Source organism: Cajanus cajan, chromosome 8 (genome assembly GCF_000230855.2).
Source record: "Cajanus cajan strain Asha chromosome 8, NIPB_CcT2T_4, whole genome shotgun sequence".
Lineage (NCBI taxonomy): Eukaryota > Viridiplantae > Streptophyta > Magnoliopsida > Fabales > Fabaceae > Cajanus > Cajanus cajan.
This window is the reverse complement of record NC_138524.1, coordinates 3,726,467-3,748,305: the sequence shown is the minus strand read 5'-3', so window position 1 is coordinate 3,748,305 and position 21,839 is coordinate 3,726,467. Positions and strand designations below refer to the sequence as shown.

Genomic DNA, 21,839 nt, shown 5'->3' with positions numbered 1-21,839 from the left:
CTGATATTTCATTAAACAGAAATTGTTTAACCAAGATGTATTAGTAGTTATCAGCGAGAAACCTCTTTTTCTATTAAAAAATAAGAGTGAAGGTTTGTGAGTTTTGAGAATTCGTTTGGCGGTCATTGTAAGTTATGTGATGAGAGTAAGATATAATTAGAGTTGGATAAATTTTAGCATACAAAAAATAGTGTTTATGTGTATTTTGTTTAAAAAATATATAATTAAATAAATGATAAAAATTAATAGAAATCAAATATAAGAGAACAGTCAAAAATGAGTGCAAGAGGTTTTGAGTAGTAGAAATGAAAAATATTTTACAAATTATAGAATAAAACAATTATAAAATTATACACTAAAATGATATATTATTTTATTACTTATTGTAAGTTGATACAAATGGTATAAAATGTGGTTCGAACTTACATTTCCTATGATGTGAGTTTGACATTTTTTGTGATTATAAAATCTTATTTTAATAGATGTACCTGCTCAGGAAAATTTCTTGATATTAAGGATGAAATTCTTCTAATAAGTTTTTATCAACTCTCAGTTCGACAAATAAGTGGATCAAATTAAATATTGTTGAGCTTCGATTAATCACTAAGTTGACAATGGTGTTTGATACGAGGATCTCTAACATGTCATTGACTCTCTGTTCGATAATCTGGGAGTATCATCCCTTATCTACCATTTTATTAATAAAAAATATCAATTTATTAATAATAGGTTTAAATATATTTTTAGTCCATCCAAATATAATAAGTTTTGTTTGTAGTCTTTGATAAATTTAATGAATGTTCTTTATTCTTGATTTATATTTCTGCCTATTTTTAATGATTTGTCCTCACTCTTAAATTTAATGGAAACCCATGACATGATAATGACTTTGACACATCAACACTTGCTACATGCTCTAGTATGATTAATTATCTGCCACATATGTATAATAATAAAACATTTATGAAATTTGAAGTTAATCAAAAAAAATTTTTAAAACCAAAAATAGAAAGTGGCAAGGGTATTGGAATTAAAATCCAATTAAAGGAATTTAGAAAATTGAATAATTAAAGATTTTAAAGAGATTAGAGATACAATTGAAGTAATTTAGGGATTAGGGTAGTTTTAAGGATAAAATTAGAAATAAAATATTAAAATAACTTATCATTTTTATTTTTATTATAATTACAAAATTATAAATTATAGCTATAGATATAGATATTATGTTATATATTATATTTAATTATATAAATAGCATAGCATATAGCGAAATATATAGACAGAAAAAGTGGGGGAGGGGGAGAAAAAAGAGTTTATCAATATATCTTATTTCCTAATCAAGTTTCTCCGTCAAAATAAAAATTTCATCGCACGTGATAAAATAAAGTGTAAGATAAGAGTATTATATGATCTTCAGGCAATAAACAATTAATTATAATAAGATAAAATAGTCCAAAGAATGATCTTAATAGTTTTTGTTTGGGTCACACCATGTTAACTAACTATTTCACGTAATGGCTTGAATCAATTTTGAGTTTGGGAAAGAATAACATTGCAAATTTGTCTACTCTTATCTCTACAGCTAGAATAGATCGATTGCCTTGGTGGTAAAAAATATTAATTAAATAACTAATTATTAAAATTTAATTGAATTATATATATTAAATACAAACATCTATTTTATGTGAAAATACTTTTAAGTTTTTTTTTCAAGAAAGAGCTCTTAGATATTTATTTAACTTTTTTATTTAATTCAATTTTTATTTTAGATAAATTATTTATTATACATCTAAAATATAATTTGTATGTTTAAAAATATTCACATATACAAAGTTTAAATATAGCTTAAATATTCAAATATAATATTTGCTTATGTATATAATCTATTATAAATTTTAATGATTTTTAATAAGCATTTAGCCTTTGTATTTTGCATGTTGAAATATTATTTAATTATAAAATTTGTATATCTTCAGTATATCTTATAATTTAAATCCAGTTAAAAATAACTCTTCGAAGAAGCAAAACTTTTTGAATGTCTATTCTTTTCATTTACAAGACCTGAAGTAAAAAATTCTATAGAAAATTTAAACTTATTGCGGGATATTAACCATTAAGAATTAGTCAAGAAATGAATGTCTTTTTATTTTCATATGGTATTGGGTTTTTCAGGAGGCATATCATTGCATCCCCACACTACCCCTCCCTATAGCCCTATTAACGATTCATAAATCCCTAACCCACGGATTAAAAGAAATCCCTATCGCAACTTCTCCCAGTTTGAGCACATTATTTTTTATTTTAGAGATGTTGTAATTCAATCCGCCAATAAGGATAATTACCTAAAAAGGTAACACAAGAAGGTGCAGAATTTCTCAAGGAAAAAAAAAGTGTAGAAACTAATTTGCCGATAGATTGTTTATAATTTCTACACGTTTTTCAGAATTCATCAAAACTCTTGGCATATCATGTCCATTGGACATATTAATATATATATGAGATGAGACCTGATTAATTCCTTTCTGACTTTCTGATTATAAAAACTGTTTTTAAAATAACTCTACATATTTCAATAATTAATTTCTCATTCCACATAATTCAAATACAAGTCATTCAACATCTATTAAAATTTTGATGTTTAAAATCATACATAATTCAATAATTAATTTCTCATTCAAACCTATTAAATTTTGAATTTTTCTTTTCTTTTCAAAAGAAAAAAAGAAACAGTTAAAGAGATTTTTTTCATCATCCGTTTTTTCTTTATATAACCAATCCCTCAATTCCACACATTGCTCCATGTCTTGCACTATTCTCTACCAGCTGAATAAGCAAACCCTCAATATCAGCACCACTAGTAGTTTGCTAATTTTGGCCAGTACTTCTGTTAGATTAACGGTAAATAAAAACTATAGCAACACCTGGTAGGTAAAGGGACACATCGTATTTATTTTGAGGAGTGAGAAGTTGAAATTCGCATCAAATCAATGTATCCTCAAAGGGCGAAAACTAGGAAGGTAAAAAATTAAAAACAAACTTTAACATACTCAAAAACTTCGACTCTGAAGTCTGAACTGAACTACTGGAACTCTTCAACCCTTCTACACTTTTATGTTACCAAGTAAACATAAACATAAACCTGTGTAAGTGATTATTTCAAAATATGTTTACTTCTGTTTCTTTTTTCACCCACACGAACAAATATATATACAATAACAAAAAAAGATGGAAATCAGCCATCCGAGAAAAATCCCAAGATGTATATTAGAAAGAGGGAAAAAAAGTAAGGAAAAACATCCAACGTTCATATACCATAGTTTGGTTTGTTCTAAATTCTAAATAACAAAAACTTTAAAGCTCCATATATTCGATGAGAAAAGCATGCTGGCCTTGAGAATCGAAATGAATTAATGAAGCTCACCGGTGTAGTTGAATGGTTTGACATTATCACATGACAATGGTAGGTACCAGGTAGCAAGCAGCCTTAGGCTCCTATCTAAGACTGCAACAAAACCAGAAACAGGATAATTGTCAAAATACTAGTGTGCCACGAAGGGGCACTGCACTAACTACCACCCACCTTGATTTGATTTCTGTTGGCTTGAACCCAACCCCCATCAATAGACTCCAAGCTCCCATTCAAGCCATCATCCACAAAATCCCCAACCCTCTTCACCTTAAGCTCCCTGGGCTCCACAGGGTAATTCCCAGAGAAACATGCATAACAGAAATTGGGAGACTCATTCCCCAACAACCTCTTCAAGCTATCAAAGGGCAAAAACGCAAGAGAATCAGACCCAATGAAGTCCCTTATCTCCTCCACACTCATCCTATTGGAAATCAATTCCTCGGAGCTGGGAGTGTCCACACCATAGTAACAAGACCCTATAATTGGAGGACTTGCAATCCTCATGTGAACTTCCTTAGCACCAGCCTCCTTCAGCAACCGAACAATTTTGGACGAGGTAGTTCCTCGCACAATGGAATCATCCACAACCACGACCCTTTTCCCTTCGAGAACAGCACGGACGGGTGAGAGCTTCAGTTTGACGCCAAAGTCGCGAATTTTCTGAGAGGGCTCAATGAAGGTTCTGCCGACGTAGTGTGACCTAATCAAACCCTGCTGAAAGGGAACCCCAGCCTTAGCGGCGTAACCGAGGGCGGCGACGACGCCGGAATCAGGAACAGCGATGACAACGTCACAATCAACGGGGCTTTCGGTGGCTAAAATTTCCCCAAATTGTCTGCGAGACTCGTAGACAGACCTACCGAAGACAACGGAATTGGGAAGCGCGAAGTAAATGTGTTCGAAGATGCATTGCTTGGGTTGGGGGTGGGTCATGAGGCAGAGGGATTGAATACCGTTTTTGTCGACGACGAGAACCTCGCCGGGGAAGACTTCTCTCTCGTAGGTCGCTTCAATGAGGTCGAGGGCGCAGGTCTCGGAGGCGAAGACGACGGCGCCGTTGCTGCGGCGGCCCATGACGAGGGGGCGGAAGCCGAAGGGGTCGCGGACGGCGACGAGCTTGTCCTCGGTGACGAAGACGATGGAGTAGGCGCCCTGGATCTTCTCGCAGGCGTCGACGATGCGGAGGATGAAGGGGCGGTGCTTGGAGGTGGCGATGAGGTGGAGGACGACCTCGGTGTCGGAGGTGGTGTTGAAGATGGAGCCGGACTCCTCGAGGTGGGAGCGGAGGGTGCGGTAGTTGACGAGGTTCCCGTTGTGGGCGACGCCGACGGAGCCGAAGCGGTAGCCGGCCACGAAGGGCTGCACGTTCTTCAGCATGGACTGCCCCGCCGTGGAGTAGCGGACGTGGCCGATGGCCAGGCTGCCGGGGAGCTGGTCCAGCTTTGACTCGCTAAACACGTCGGAGACCAGCCCCACCCCCGTTATCGACTGCAGCACGTTGTTGTGGACCGTCACGATCCCCGCCCCCTCCTGCCCCCGGTGCTGCAGCGCGTGCAGGGCCAGGTAGCACAGCCGCGACGCCTCCGGGTCCCCGTAGATTCCCACCACGCCGCACTCCTCCCGCGGCTTCTCATCCTCCATCCACTCGCTTACCACCACATCGCCAATCCGCTTTTTCGAGGATACCACCAAGGACCAGGGTTTCAAGGCCGCGCGTGGGAGCACGATTGGGAGGCTATTATTGCTATTCGCGAAGGGGTGGGTGTGCAGGAGGGAGGGTTTCGGGAGAGAGGCTGGTGCTAAGGCCATGGCGAAGTGCGAAGTGCGAAGTGCGAAGTGAGAAGTGAGAATAGATTCGTAGAAGTGAAAATGAAAGTGCCCCTGCCCCTGTGTTTCTTCTAGGTTTATGTATATAAAAATTATAAAATATAATTGATATTCGAATAAAAAATATTATAAATATAATGAAATCATAATAAAAGTAAATCTGACAAGCAAACATAAAATATTTTGACGTCATTTTTTTTTTTAAATTTGGGTTACTTGTTGGACATATTTTCCTGTGATTTTCATTGTTATGGGCTATTTTTCCTTGATTTTATTATAATTGAAAAGTGTCACTTCATATATCTATGGATTTAATTTTAAATTTAAAATAATAAAATAAAGGTTACAAAATTTAAACCAATTAAGATAATGTGTAGTTTTTTTTCCGGCTCAGGTAATCTACAATTAATAAAAGGTAACCTTGTATATAGAGAGATTATTAATTAGAAAATTAATGATTCTAAATATATTTCATTTCTATAAAATTGTTATGTGCCCAAATTGTTTTTTTATATCCCGGTTATGATAAATAAAAATATTTAACCCGATTTACAAATATATTTTTTTAACAAAAGAAATAACGATGAAGGAACAAATTTGGAAATATAGATATATAACAGTATTTTAATATGTGTGATTAATAAAGAAATTACTTTATATGACTAAACTTTATAATAAAAGTTAAAATTTTTAAATATATAAAAATATATTTGTGAATTACGGATGTCAAAAAAAATTCCATCTATGAATATTCGTAGTTAAAGATAATAAATAAATAATTTAAAAAAATATCCACAAATAACTTTACTCGTTAATAAATGAGACGAGAATAAATATAATTGTAATGACCCGGCTGGTCACTACACACACACCACTGCACACCCTAAAGTGTAACGACCCGGCTGGTCACTACACACACCACTGTACACCGGAAACGCCAGACAGAAGGACAAGTATATAAATATAGGGTCTAGAATATAAATATATACAAAGTCTCTATCCAACTAGAGTTAGAGTGTACAACACAAAGTACAATCAATGTTACTATCCCAAGTAGCTACATAACAAAATAGTCACAAAAATGATCAGCTCTACTGGTCCGCCGAAGACTCATCCTTAGATGCCCACCTATCCCTGCTCTGCTCCCATACATAGTATGATCATCGCAGTCCAACATCATGGAGACAACAAAAGGGTAAGCTAGTGTAATTAAAATTCAACATACAATATATATATATATATATATATATATATATATATATATATATATCAATATAAATAAACAGCAGATACAATTATCAGCACACTTATACAGCTTATACCACTCAACAATATCAGCACCGCAATGCGGCAATATCAGCACTGCCTTAGCGGTTAGAATCAGCACCACATATGTGGCTAACAACAGCACCGACTTAGCGGCTATAATATTCCCCAACTCAGCACAACCCAGCACAGCACAACACAGCACTTCAACACATCAATCAACTTAACGAAATTCATTCAAAGTACCACATTATTTAGCCATAACAGCACACATCTTCAGCATACAACTCATCGATCTTACAGCATAATCAGCAATCAGCACACAATGCGTCGTCACACATATCAACTCGGAGATCTCCTACAGCAACTCAGCCATTATGGCCTACAACAACTCAGCCATTATGGCCTACAGCAACTCAGCCATTTTGGCCTACAGCAACTCAGCCATTATGGCCTACAGCAACTCAGCCATTATGGCCTACAACAACTCAGCCATTATGGCCTACAACAACTCATATCAACATTCAACACAACACAACGTTTGCAACTCAACATATCAACTTGCAACACAACACAACTGTACAACTCAACATCAACTTTCAACACAACTCAACTGTACAACTCAACATGTCAACTTGCAGCACAACACAAATATACAACTCAACATCAATCATTAGTCATCACATTATATTCGTCTACAACTCAACTAAGCATAAAACGACATTAACCAACATATATAAATTTCTCATCTCCGCGCTCGGCGCAATCATGGTCGCGCCCAGCGCGGTACAACCAGAGAGCACCAGGGGCTAGCGCGCCCAGCGCAGGTATGCCTGCGCCTGGCGGGGCTCAGCCAGAGAGCCCAAGGCTCACACACGCCCAGCGCATGCCAGACAGAGATTCCCAGGAGTCTCGCGCGCCCGGCATGCCCATACCCGCGCCCAGCGCGGGGAAGGCAGAGACCTCCCATTGGTCTCGCGCCCAGCGCCCACAGGGTAGAGACTCCCAAGGAGTCTCACGCCCAGCGCGACAAGGGCCGCGCTCAGCGCAACACACCAATATCAGCACATACATATGTATCCAATACAGCGTAGCATTTCATCATCAACAACATAAAATAGCATGATCAACAATTCCACAACGTACGACATGTTCAACACATTCTACGACCCAATCCTCTTATTTACAACTCATCTATCTTGTCAAATTACCCACCCAAACAACACCAATCAACCTAAGCACCTAAAACAACTTTAAACTTAACCAAATCACTAAATGGAAAATGGCAACCTTCACAGAAAATAGCACATCATGAGTTATACTACTCCTACCATGCTCATCCTTATTTCATATGAAAGATAATCAAATTTTCTACAACTCTCATGAATACACCAAGTCTTAATTCATTCATCTACCTTGTTAAATATTCTAAAAACCGCAACAGCTATGGGTAAAGCTGGCAGCCTGACCCCTCTTCACTAAAACGGCCATATCTGGAGTTCTAAAACTCCTTTTTGAGTGATTCCAGTGCCATTGGAAAGCTGACATCCAAGGCTACAACTTTTATGAAGACTATAAAGTCAAATTCTAAAACACAAATGCGCGCCCAGCGCGTTAAGTGCGCGCCCGGTGCAATTCTCAACCAGAGACCTGTAAATTCTATTGCGCCCAGCGCTGTCCTCATCACGCCCAGCGCGATTCACCCAGAAACTTCCCATTTCAAGTCGCGCCTTGCGCGAAGAAATGCGTCCGACGCGAATTCAAACGGTAACTCTCCCCAGTTCGAAAAATTTCATCAAACCTGCACAAATCAACTTCCCAGGCACATGCAATCGGTTCAAATTATCACATTTCCATCCAAGAACCCAAAAATACTACCTTTTTCAACATGCAACAACAAATCAAGGATTTCCCCAAATTTTCTCAAAAACCCCAAAACCCCCAAAAACAAGTTCTCATTCAACACAATCACGAATCAACCATCAATAAGCATCTAGTGAGTTTCTAGAACTCATCCACGGCCAAAAACAGCGACAAAAGAAAGGAATTTACTAGCTTCCCTTACCTCGGTTCAACGGTTGCGAGCTTCGGGAAGGAAGACGACAATGAAGGAGGAGGAGAAGTAAAGGGGAGAATGAGAGACTTGAGAAGGCTCCGCACAGCTTCAGAAACAATCACTTACTCCGCACCTATGAATCAATTCGGCCACCACCAAGAAAGGATCAACAAGAGATAGTGAGAAAAGAAAGAATAAATGAGTTTAGTGAGAGTTGAGAAGGAGAAGAAGAGAAGGAAGGCACGGGTCTCACAATAATAATGTCTATACTTATAGATATTTATTAACTAAAAACAGTAAAATATTTATATATTTATCTTATATTTTTTAATATTATTTTTGATATTTTAACAAATATAAATTCAAAAATTAATATTAATTATTTTTAAATAAAATTAATGTATACAAACTTAAATTTATTATAATATTTAAATTTTTTTAAAATAATATTATAAATATCTATAAATATTTATGATGTATTTATAAAAATCATAAATACTCATTTAATAAATATCACATATAAGACAGATTTTTATCTGAGAAAACACATGCAACTATCTTAAATACTACCAACATCCCTATTATAGAATTTATAATAAGCCATATTTGAATGTTGAGAATCTCCTTGTTGATGAAAGTGACTACATCGTAATTTGTATCCAAAAGCTCCAGAGGTTGCTAATGCTTTTCTTAGCCAAGTTGAATGTCTGAACGTCTTTGAGTTGAGAATTTATTCAAATTATTGGATGATCATACTTTCTCGTTTCTGCATTTCTGGTTTCCTTCTCTCTCTCTCTCTCTCTAGAAGACATTTGAGATTCCTCTCCACTAGAGTTTTGTTCTCATGTAAAAATCTGATTCCTTCCTCTCTAGTCACAGAGAGAGCAAGTGAATCCACGCAAACTCCAACTGTTCAAGTACACGGACGCAGTTGAAGTATGTTTATTTGGAACAGAATAACTTTAACCGCATCTCTAATGTATGTTTATTTTTAGATGATTTTATTTATAATTATTTAAATAATAAAAAATATTATTAAAAATTAATTATTTTTATAAAGATAAAATTCTAACTCAAAATTTTATCGGAAGATCAAACATAATATCAATTAGTTAAATAAATATTAATAATTTTATCAAATAAAATATAAAAATAAAAAATATTTCAATGGAATAATATCTTTAATAGCAATACCGAGAAACGAAAGAATTATTCCACATAAATAAACTACTATATTTGAGACAGTGGGAGTAGACCGTGATTCGAATATTTTCAAGCTGCCCAAGATTTTCATTTTGATACCAATAGTAGCTCATTTTTCCTTCTTAATTAAAATATTTCTTTATATATACTGGACTCCATATTTGTAGTTATAATAGTCGATTATCCTGTGAGAAATTGCACATATGGGAAATTGGACAGCTAAATAAATGTACTTGTACTATACTTTCATCATTCATGGCCATATTGTTTTGCATAGTATGAACAGATACATATTAAATAACTAAACTATCTTTTTCTTTGTATAAGTGGACCGCAGCCGCATCTAGACTAGACATTAAGCAAGAAAGGATATATAACACCACACCATTACTCACGGTCATTACCATGCTTATCCAAAATCATTATTGTTCTTCACCTTTTTATTTTTATCATTGTAAAATGGTGTACTAAGTATTAACAACAATTGTATAGCTTTCGACGATGATAAACTATGCTGTCTCGACTGACAAAGCAAAAGGATAAGCCAAAGGGAGGGATGCAATTGGCCTTTAAATAATATTAAAACGCGGAACTCAAGAATACACTCTACGTCAACTTTCTCATTGGACATATCTAGGTCGAAAGAAATCAATAAAAAAAAAGATTGGAAGAGGAGACACATAATTGTGAAACCATAACTCGTTTCCAGTAGGATAAGGTCGCGTAGACTGGACCCACGAACTCATATATAATGCATGCGCACTTTTGAGAATGCAAAATAACTAAGACTTAGTGGGTGTTTGATTTTCATTTTGAAACGCGTGTTTTCACGTTTACATACGGATTTACGTAGAAGCAGTTATTCATTATTTCAAGTTGAACGTGAAAAACCACGTTAAAACGCGGATGCAAACACACGGTTAAAGTATGCGTTTTGATTCACGTTTGAAAAGTTCCTAAATCGTGATTTAAATAAAACTTTAATAATTAATAAACTTTTATCTAGATGAGAGTTTCAAACAGAATCTGAGTAAACCTTATTTACAACACAAAAATAAGTCCCGCTGCAATTTTTTTCAGCATTAGATTTGGGGCCAGGAGTGGACTTGGATATCATCTACATTTTTGGGCTTTAGGCTTTGAAGGTCTCGTAAGTCGTAACCACGTAACCATTTCCTTAATTGTGTTAATTTTTTTAATCATGCTTTTATTAGTGTGAATTATCAATCAACTTTATCAAATGACTGACTTTTGTTGAATTTTTTATATATATTTATAAGATTCAAATTTTAAATCTTGTTTTAAAAAAATCAAGTTTAGTATCTCAGCGAATGAGTTGATTCCCTAATTGTATTATAATTTATATTTTATATTAACAATGTATATTTATGTTCTCACCAAGAATAGCTCAGATGCTGACGTTCTCGGGTGAGATCTCCTTTCTTTCCTTCATGTCCTTGTTTGATGATACAATGTCTCTTTCTCTTATTCAAATAGGGGAATACTTGAAAAAAGGATTTTGATACTTAAATTAATATATCATATTTTTGATATCTCTTAATATTTAGTGTATATACGTCTTTTGATATTGGACTACCTTATCTGCGGATAATATATTTGTTACGATTTTTGTGCTGTGGACATTGCAACTAAACCTATCTTTTTCGATTGGGTCTTTAGACAACGTGACCTTACTTTAACCAATATGATGTGCCGACATCGTTGTTATTAAGCATGTCATTTGAATGTTATTTCGGTGCTTTGTGTCTTGGCTGAGTTAGTTATTAACTCGACCAGGTTGGTACAATTTATTTATAAAAAAAATTATTTAGTTGAAAATACCTTATATTTTGTATTAATTTAACATTAACATATTATAAATACTTTATTATTTTCATTTAATTCTACCACGCATGAAGTAAGTTATAGTGAAAAGTAAAAGATGGCGAACGCATCCCGGATCAACATTCGGTAGTTCATGCACCATGCGATCCAATTCAATTTTTTTCTTCCTTTTGGAACAAAAATAGTCCTATATCCAAATGAAACAGACGGTAGATATAAGTATACTTCCTTTATTTTTTTTTATAAAAATTATTAAATATTGTAATTTTTTTTTAAATTTTACATTTTCAACTTTTTATTTGTTATTTTTTTTCTTTTTTTCACACATTTTTTTTTCTCTTTTAGTTTTTAAATGCTACCAAAATAGGTATAGTGAGAGAAAGGTAAGGAGGTACATGTAAAAATTGAAAAAAGGAAGAAAGATATATAAAAAAAAGTACTAAATTAAATATTGTGGACATAAAATAAAAAATAAAAAATTAAGAATATTTTAAAATTTTAATTATTTTTTTTAAAAAAGGAGATGTATTTATAGAAAAAAGGAGGTGCATATATCATCAACCAGATATTTATTGCATCTGGATTCCAATTGGAGGCCCGTATCAAGTATTCTTGGGCCTGTTGGGAGGTTGGGCCATTAAAAAGACTGTGCAGTTACTGAGTCACTCTCTCTCTCTCTCTCGCTCTGGTCCTACCTTGGCTAGGGTTCGATAATCGACAATTGTGAAGCAGTGTTTAGTTCTAGGCTCGGAGTCGTTGCCTTCCATTGTTCCTTTCTTCGGCGCCGACAACCCTCGATCGTAATGGCAGCACCATCAGGACCTTATTCTGGTACCAGCACCCTAGCCTTGGTATGCCTCAATCACCTTTTTCTCTTTGTTTCTCGTCGAAAACGAGGTTCTAATTGAGCCACAAAACTTTCTCTGTTTTCTCTAAAACCTTGTGCATTCGCAGGTCGCTCGGGCTTCTGCTTTCTCCTTTGGCATTGTTTATGGAAGCATTAAACTCAAGTACCTTAAGGTATTTTAATCAATCCCTCGTTCCTCCATTCATTTCCGACGCTATAATTTTACGATCTAGAGAAATCCCTGCTCGGGTTTTCATAGCAAATATTTTTTAATCAATGTTCATCTGATTTAGATGCGATGCTGCTCAATTTGGATGTCCTCTGACTATAATTTGATCGTTGAAATGATTTTGGCATTTTAAAAAAAAATAAAATTCTGGGGTTTCCCTGTTTAGCCTACAACCAGATTGATTTGCTTTTGCTATTTTCATTTTTTTTTTTTGTGATTTGTTTTTGTCAATGCGTGTGGCATATGTTTAAGGGATTTTACTCGTTGCATGAACAACACAGATTTATTGTTATTAGTTTTGTTAATCAAAGTCTCAGCTTGCAGATCTCGTCTGATTCTACTTTCAGGCTAGATCTTCAGGCGTAGCTTGAATTAAGCCATTTTGCCTTGTCAATTGCTTGAGTGGTTTTACTGATAGTTTTGTAAATGATCTTGAACCAGTGTTAAATGGTCTCCTGGTGCTGGGAAAACGCTTATGAAAAGTTATGTAGTGAAGTCTTGATGGTTTAAATTTATTCTGAATTTTGTTATACAATTTTGTAATCCATGTTTAATTCAATGGCATGTATTGTTGTGCTGTTCCATTTGTTATGTTTTTAACTTTGATATTCTGATAGTGTTGAACTCCTCCCATTTTTTCACTTGTTAATTCTTGATAATGTAGGAAATTTAGGATGCTTTACCTTGCTTAATTATACATCTATATCTTTTGATTCTAGTGCGGTTTGTAAAACTTATTTGTCTTTTGCTTTGTTGGCATTAATTTTATATTCTCTGTCATATTTTCCTTACTTTCAGGCAAAAGCCAAGTCTCATCAAAAAGCGCACGCCAAGTCTCAGTCTCAGTCTCAGTCTCATCACTGAAAGCATTGAAAGATCCGTGGGGCTATCTATCCCATGGACGGAGTAGAATACTGAAATAATTCATGACAAGGAACTGTACCATGTTTTCTCCCATTTTTTCTGGTTTAAGCTTTGGATCATCCTGAAGCATTGAGTTTAGTGCACTATGAAAATGTTCAAGATTTTGCTTTGTTTTAATAAATACCATATCTTCTTTTGAGTTTCATGTTTATATTGCAAGGTGCCTGCTATGTCTTTGTTGTCATGTGACATGTGCTTGCTTAATGGTTATGCATTTTGAAATTTTCAATTCATTCTTAGATCGAGTCAGTCACTGTATTTTCTTGTGCTATTTATGGAACTTCAAAATCATATTCTTCCTATTAAGCATTTGTTTGTTTGTTTGGGTTGATTTAGGAAAGATTGAAATGGGTGGGATTGAAATGAACTGAAGTGTTTGGTTAGAGCTGAAATTGGAAGGGAAATGGAAATATTTTCATGGGATCCGTCCCATCCCCAACTAATGTGAAATGGGGAGGATATGCTCGTCCTTATAAGCGTCGAGTCAAAAGATAGACTAGCATATATATATATATATATAGGAATTAATATCAGAAGTCAGAACTCATGACTATAAGTGGTTCATAAGGGCTAGATCAGAGAGAGGAGAAAAAGAAGAGGGATTTGGAAATGGGAGCAAGAAGGGGATGGTAGAGTCCGGTTGGGACAAAACGCGGAACCTGAACTGCTGTGTTCATTCATTTGCCTCCTGCTTACTGTGTCGAAACCCAAAATTTGAATTGTTTATTTTTATATATTAATGATTATTTGTCAATTTAAATTAATAAAATGAGGTATTTAATATATTTTCAACTTTTAAAAGTTTATAAATTTGGTCTATGTACTAAGGATTTTTAATTTATTGTTAAAAGTTGATGTAAATTAGTTATTGAGTAGAAAAAAATATAGCAAGATTTGGAGTAATTTGATTTTTTTTATAATATTAAATAAATAGCTAAATTTGTCTTTCATTATTTTTTTAATTTAACCAAATTAGTGAAAATGAGTTATTTCTTTCCTTTCTTATTTTTATTATTTTAAGCAGAACGTTCACCTAAAATCTACTTTTACTCATTGTATCTATTTCTTTATTTTATATTTCTTTAAACAAAGTGTTAATAAAAGACTAGATAAAATAGATAGACTTAGGGGGTGTATTGGATTAGGATTTTAAAGGACTTTTTTTAGTGAAAAAGAATCTTGCGGATTTTAAAAGACTTTGCAGGATTTTCATGACTTTTAAGATTTTGCAGGATTCTACAAGATTTAAAATCAGGATTTTAATGGATTCTACAAGACTTTTAAATCAGGATTTTAATGGATTCTGTGGGATTTTGTGGAGTTTTGACATTTGATAAGATTTAAAAAAAAATTCATACATTCAAATTTAAAAAGAGTCAAAGATAAAAATAATTAAAAATAATAATAATGTCTAGATAAATAATAATAATAATTCTCCATAATATTCTATCATCTTTTTATAGCATCAACTATCAATTGTAACAATTCATCGGAATTCTCCTTGGTCCAAGCTTCATAGTTTTCTTTCTCTTTTCCTTTTTCTTTATTATTTTCATGTGAATCTCCCATTTGAATTATTAAAATAATATATGTTGAAAACCAGTTATATAAATAATTATGGATAAGAGACAAAATCAATAAAATTATCTTATTATTTTTAGAAGCACATCAATTATACAAGATCGAATATATCTTGGCTATCCAAATGGATCAAATATCTCAATCATTATAAAAAAATGTAAAACCGAAAATATAGAAACAAAAGATAATTTTTTATATAAAAAAATTAGTATATTCAATACTGAGAAAATATTTGGATATATAATCTTTTTATATAAACGGAAGTATTTAGATATAGAGAATATATATATATATATACTTATTTATTTTAATTATATATTATATGATAATTTTTAATGATATTTATAAATGTAAATTATTCTAACAAATATTTTAATAATATTTTATTTTTAAAAAATAAGCTAATGAAGGCATAAATAGTATAGTATTATTAGTAGAGAAAAAATGGAGAAGACAGAAACATAGAAAAAAAAAATGAAAAACTCACTTGAAAATTATTGAAACACTTGAAAAATCACTTCAAACAATCCTTCAAAATCCGTTGGGTTTGGATGGGATTGTTTTATGAATCTGGTATTTATAAATAATACTAGAAAGTCCTTCAAAATCCCTCTCACACAACAATCCTTTAAAATTCTTATATTTTTGAATACCAATAGATTGTTTTTAAGTTGTAAAAAATATCAAATGAATACCAGTGGATTTTAATGGACTCTTTAAAAAATCTTGAAAATCTAGATTGAATACCACTGGATTGTTTTTAAGTGACATAAAATCCTGATTGAATACCAATGGACTTTTTTACTCAAAAAAAGTCTTTTAAAATCCTACGAAATCCTAAACCAATACATCCCCCTTAGACAATGTTTCTCTTTTATATTTCTTTAAATAAAGTTTTAGTGAGAGACTAAATAAAATAGATAGACAGAGCATGTTTAGGATTTTTTTCCCTATAATTTCAGCCGTTTTAAAAGAAAAAAGCCGTTTGTGAAAAAAAAGATAGATATTTGATTGACTTTTTTTTCTTGAAAAATACTATTTTCTATAATTTTAACGATTTGTGGTTAATGATTATCTTTTTATCAACTTTTTCTCTTGTAACTGATTTATTGTATAAAAGCTGATTTTTTTTGTTGTATCTAAAAGAAATTGAATATCTGAAAATAAATTTTTAACAAATTTATTCAAACAAATTATTGTCGTAATTTAATAAATTTATTATAGCAATAATTATTTATTGAAATAATTTAATTTTTACATCTTTTTCCGCCATGTTTGGTTTTACAATAATACATGTGCTACGGAAATTCTATCCAACTCTTCTTTTAGCAAGACTAGCATAAAATATATGGTATCCATAATTTATATGGTTCAAAGAGTAAAATACTTTGTCTGCATATCATTTAACGCCTCAAGCTCGAGTTTCAACAATTCTTATGTTTTTATTTTTGAACGCTAAATTATAGCTGTCCAACATCAAACATTCCACCTGTGTTAGGCTTTAGGGTCCGTAAAATATATACTGCAGAAAGTAATTTGATCAATGTAATTTCTTGATGGTGTTTATATATGGGTATGTTTGGTTTGTCGTTTAGACATTTAAACTGTGGTTCATCTCACATCGAACATTGTTATTTCTTATTCGGTGACTTTCATTTTTCTATTCAACTGAATTTTATTTTCCTTCAAATGTAGGCTTAGTGCAAAGTTACTAGTTTCATGTTTTTACAAATGAACGTATCAGAATTGAACGTATTTTAGATTTCATTCATATGTAAATGACAACGCTACTCCTTTATATAGAACGATATCTTTATGTGTATGAACCTCTCTTCTCCTAGTTTTATCTCCCCTCTCTTAGCATCATGCGTGAATGAGGTTTTCTTATTGTAATTGAATGTGAACCATTTTTTTTAACTAGTGTTGTTGTTGTTATTGTTTTTTTTTTTTTTAATCAATTGGTGTTGTTTTGATTAGTTTGGACCGTTAAAGCAAGTCTAAAAATTAGGTTTCATGAATCATGTATATACTTTAACATTTTTTTTTGTAAATTTATTATTTTTAATATATAAAATTAGCACTATTTCTTTTTGAAAATGTAATAATAATAATTATCAATTCAAATATACTTAAAAATAATTAAATAAATAATGTTACCATATACCATATTATAAAATCCATATTCATTTATGTAATTATCCATCTGAAAAAGTGTTTTTGATTATTATCATCAAAATAAGTTTTATTTTGATAATAATACTTTTAAAATAGAAGAATCCAAATATAAATCAAGTTATACTAATTTTACTTTTAGCTAAGCTTGAGTTTACATAGTTAAATTCAACTAAACTTTATTTTGTAAATTGAAATCTACACACAAATTTAGTCAATAGCTCTCTTCACATTCATTCGGAGACTAATTGTGACGAAATGTATTGGATTGCCAAATAATATTATATGGGAGTTACTGCAATACTCTTGTAAATTGAGATGTTTTTTGTACAACTAGATTTTTAAACTAATAAAAATGATGTAAAATGTGATTTTTTTTTCTTTTCACTTTCATTTTTTTTCCTTCTACACCTAGATGTGTTCTTAACAAACAAATGATCTAAGTAATTAATTTACTACTTCTTTTAATTAAATATTGGATCAAGTGTTTTAAATTATTTTGTAAAGATCAAAATAACTTTAAGAAAAATACAATAAGATTTTATTTGTCGACGTTGAAGGAGATTTTGTAAATTTTCTATTCAATTTGCTCCTTGTAATTTATACACTAAGTGTAAAAAATTTCAATTTATGAAGTGTCCCATATATTAAGACTGAACCCAAGCAAAAGCACGAGGAAAGTTTTAATACTTGGATCTCAATTTATGAGTCTGCCTGAAAAGCCCATGTTTCTTGGTTTTTGTTTAGCGAAGCCCATGTTTGTTTTTGGTGAGTGAACAAGTTGTTAGAAGTGATTAAAACATTATAAATACCACCCTTGTACTGAAATATAATATACAGAATAAGAATTCCTTTTTCTCCCACTTTACGTTTTCCTCTGATACTCTCTCTTTCACGTGTGGGTGTGGCTTTGCTCTAACAAACTGGTATCCAGAGCATAGGTTCCGATTAAGGGATTTTTTGAGACACGATGGGTTCAACTGGTACGAATTTTCCGGCAAACCTTCCCGTTCTCAATGGAAAGAACTGGGATCGGTGGCGTGTGCAGATGAAGGCGATTCTGGGTTATCAAGAGGTTGTAGAAATCGTCGAAGAAGGCTATCCAACGCTCACCAAAGACTCGACAGATGCACAGAAGGCGCTTTACAGAGAAAATAAAAAGAAAGATTGTAAAGCAACCTTCTTGATTCATCAATGTGTTGATGAGGCACACTTTGAGAAGATTGCAGGTGCTGCAACTTCGCAAGAAGCGTGGAAGATTCTGGAGAAATGCAGTGAAGGAGCAGAGCAATTGAAGAAGGTGAGATTGCAGACGATGAGGCGTCAATATGAATTGATGCAAATGGAGAATAATGAAAAGATAGCTGAGTTCTTCAACAGAATCATCACCCACACGAATGCCATGAAGAACTGTGGTGAGAAAATCACAGATCAAACGATCGTTGAAAAAATTCTGAGAACACTCGATCCCAAATTTGACCACATTGTTGTGGCCATTGAAGAATCAAAGAAGCTCGAGGAATTGAAGGTAGAGGAACTTCAAGGTTCTCTTGAGGCACATGAGCAGAGACTCATTGAAAGAGGTTCAGTGAAGTTTGATGATCATCAAGCACTGCAAGCTCAAACCTCAAAGAAAGGACGTTACAATTCCAAAGGAAACTTCAGAGGACGAGGCCGTGGGAGAGGATTCAGAGGTGGCTTTGAAAAAAATAATCAAAGTCAAGACCAAGGAAAGATTGAACAAGATCAACCAGAAAACTCAAATAGAAGAGGGAGTTTCAGTAATTGGCGAGGAGGAAAGAAAAAGGTAATCGATAGGAAAAGAATTAAATGCTTTAATTGTAATCGAATTGGACATTTTTCGGCAGAATGTGAAGCTGCACCAGGTCGCACAGATCAACGGGGGAGTCAATCACATGGTGATTATCAAGCACACATGGCCAAAGAAGATAATGAAGCGAATCTTGAAGAACAACCGTTGATGTTGATGATGATCACCAATCCAGAATCTTATAACAATGAAGAATGGTACATAGATTCTGGATGTTCCAATCATATGACCGGGCATCGAGATTGGTTTGTCAATTTCGATCCAAAGAAAAAGAGTACTGTAAAATTTGCAGACAATAGAGCCACTCAGGTTGAAGGTTCTGGAAATGTATTAGTCAAAAGAGAAGATGGAAGACAAACAGTGATTACAGAAGTACTGTATGTTCCTGGAATGACCACGAATCTGATCAGTCTGGGTCAACTTCTGGAGAAAGGATGCTCAGTAAACTCAGTTAAAGGCTTTCTAGAAATCTATGACAAAACAAAGAGATTGGTGATGAAAGCTCCATTTGCCAAGAACAGAACCTTCAAGGTAAGCCTAAACACCATTGAATCACAATGTCTTTCCGCTGCTATGTTGTCAGATGATTCATGGTTATGGCACCTTAGACTAGGCCACTTAAATTTTAGAGATTTGAGTCTCTTGAAATCCAAGGAAATGTTAACTGGTCTTCCTTCAATTAAAATTCCCAAGAAAATATGTGATAACTGTTTGATCAGCAAACAACCCAGGAATTCTTTCAGCAATTTTACAGCTTCTAAGGCTAATGAAGTACTGCATGTTGTTTACTCAGATGTTTGTGGACCGATTGACACTCCATCATTAGGTGGAAATAGATATTTTGTTTCTTTTGTTGATGACCTGAGCAGGAAGGCATGGCTCTACCTAATCAAAGCCAAGAGTGATGTGTTCAGCATCTTTAAAGATTTCAAGGCTTTGGTGGAGAAGCAATCTGGAAAATGCATTAAAATTCTGAGGACAGATGGTGGAGGAGAATTCACATCTGGAGAATTTGAAGGTTTCTGCAAGGAGCATGGTATAGTTCATGAAGTAACTGCTCCTTACACTCCCCAGCATAATGGCATTGCAGAAAGAAGGAACAGAACAATCTTGAACATGGTCAGAAGTATGCTTAAAGAGAAGAATCTTCCTCATAGCTTTTGGGGTGAAGCAGCCATGACAGCTGTGTATGTTCTGAATAGGTGTCCAACCAAAAGGCTTGGCTCCATGGTTCCAGAAGAAGCCTGGTCGGGAAGCAAACCTTCAGTTAAGCATCTCAGAATTTTTGGATCTCTATGCTACAGACATGTTCCTGATCAAAGGAGAAAGAAGTTGGATGACAAGAGTGAGGCAATGATTTTTGTTGGATACAACTCTACTGGTTCATACAAGCTATTCAATCCCAAGAATCAGCAAGTCCTATTTAGTAGAGATGTCTACTTTGATGAATCAAGTTCATGGGCAGAGTTTCAGTCTACTTCTGATATAATACCAAAGTTTCAGTTTGAATGGAAAGATGAGGATCTAGTTGGAGAGACACATCAAGAAGTGGTCAACAGTGAACTTCAAATGGTGGCTGACAGACCTACAAGAGTCAGGAGTTTTCCATTAAGACTCAGTGATTATCAGATTTATCATGATAGTGCAATTACTGAGGAAGGTGATTTGGTTCAGCATATGGCACTTTTGACAGACATGGAACCCATTACGTTTGAGGAAGCTATCTCTAAGGAAGTGTGGAGATCAGCAATGGAGGAAGAATTGAAGAGCATTGAGAAAAATGATACCTGGGAAATGGTGAATTTACCTCAGAATAAAAAGGCTATTGCTGTTAAATGGATTTTCAAAACTAAATTCAAATCTGATGGGTCAATTGCCAAACACAAGGCTAGGCTGGTGGCAAAAGGCTTCATGCAGAAGGAAGGGATAGATTACTCAGAGGTGTTTGCTCCTGTAGCTAGATTGGAGACTGTGAGGCTGATTGTTGCTTTGGCTAGTTGGAGGAACTGGAAGCTGTGGCAGCTAGATGTTAAGTCAGCATTTTTAAATGGGCCACTTGATGAAGAAGTTTTTGTGGCACAACCTCCTGGTTTTATATGTAAAGGTAAAGAACTGAAAGTCTTGAGATTGAAGAAGGCCTTGTATGGCTTAAAGCAAGCACCAAGGGCGTGGAACAAAAGGATCGACTCTTTTCTCACTGGTTTTGGCTTTCAGAAATGCTAAGTTGAGCATGGTGTGTATATCAAAACAGTAAGTGAAACTGAGATATTGGTATTGTGTTTGTATGTTGATGATTTACTCATCACTGGTAGCAGTTTGACCGCTATTGAGTCACTCAAGCAAGGTTTGAAGAGTGAATTTGAGATGACTGATCTAGGCATCCTGTCCTATTTTCTGGGAATTGAATTTGCCTACACCGAGAAAGGCATCTTTATGCATCAAAGGAAGTATATGTCCGAAGTTCTGAAGAGGTTTAAGATGCTGGGGTGCAAACCAGCAGAAACTCCAGCTGAATTAAATGTGAAGCTTGATAAGAGCGAAGATGAAGGCTCTGTTGATGGAACTATGTTCAGGCAAATTGTTGGTAGCTTGAGATTTATTTGTCACAGCAGACCAGAAATAGCTTTTAGTGTTGGTTTGGTCAGCAGA

The 21,839-nt window shown here is 34.1% G+C and overlaps 2 protein-coding genes across 2 annotated transcripts; one reads left to right on the top strand and one right to left on the bottom strand.

Moving 5' to 3' along the window:
* Nucleotides 1-3,239: 3,239 nt before the first annotated feature.
* Nucleotides 3,240-5,302, bottom strand: LOC109799174 (amidophosphoribosyltransferase, chloroplastic). Its single transcript, XM_020359712.3, has 2 exons — nucleotides 3,581-5,302; nucleotides 3,240-3,502 (listed from the first exon to the last, which is right to left on the bottom strand). The coding sequence occupies exons 1-2, from the start codon at nucleotides 5,216-5,218 to the stop codon at nucleotides 3,497-3,499; spliced, it is 1,644 nt and encodes a 547-aa protein (XP_020215301.1). The 5' UTR covers nucleotides 5,219-5,302; the 3' UTR covers nucleotides 3,240-3,496.
* Nucleotides 5,303-12,266: 6,964 nt separating this feature from the next.
* LOC109798984 (uncharacterized) lies at nucleotides 12,267-13,751 on the top strand. The gene is made up of 3 exons (XM_020359446.3): nucleotides 12,267-12,457; nucleotides 12,561-12,626; nucleotides 13,481-13,751. Exons 1-3 carry the CDS (start codon nucleotides 12,410-12,412, stop codon nucleotides 13,544-13,546), a joined length of 180 nt encoding a protein of 59 aa, XP_020215035.1. The 5' UTR covers nucleotides 12,267-12,409; the 3' UTR covers nucleotides 13,547-13,751.
* Nucleotides 13,752-21,839: the final 8,088 nt, after the last annotated feature.

Excerpts from the sequence above, each read along its gene's own strand:
- LOC109799174 (XM_020359712.3), bottom strand. The coding sequence starts at position 5,218 with ATGGCCTTAGCACCAGCCTCTCTCCCGAAACCCTCCCTCCTGCACACC.
- LOC109798984 (XM_020359446.3), top strand. The coding sequence starts at position 12,410 with ATGGCAGCACCATCAGGACCTTATTCTGGTACCAGCACCCTAGCCTTG. Across the intron at positions 12,458-12,560 it reads GTACCAGCACCCTAGCCTTG|GTCGCTCGGGCTTCTGCTTT; the intron begins GTATGCCTCAAT and ends GTGCATTCGCAG. Across the intron at positions 12,627-13,480 it reads TTAAACTCAAGTACCTTAAG|GCAAAAGCCAAGTCTCATCA; the intron begins GTATTTTAATCA and ends CCTTACTTTCAG.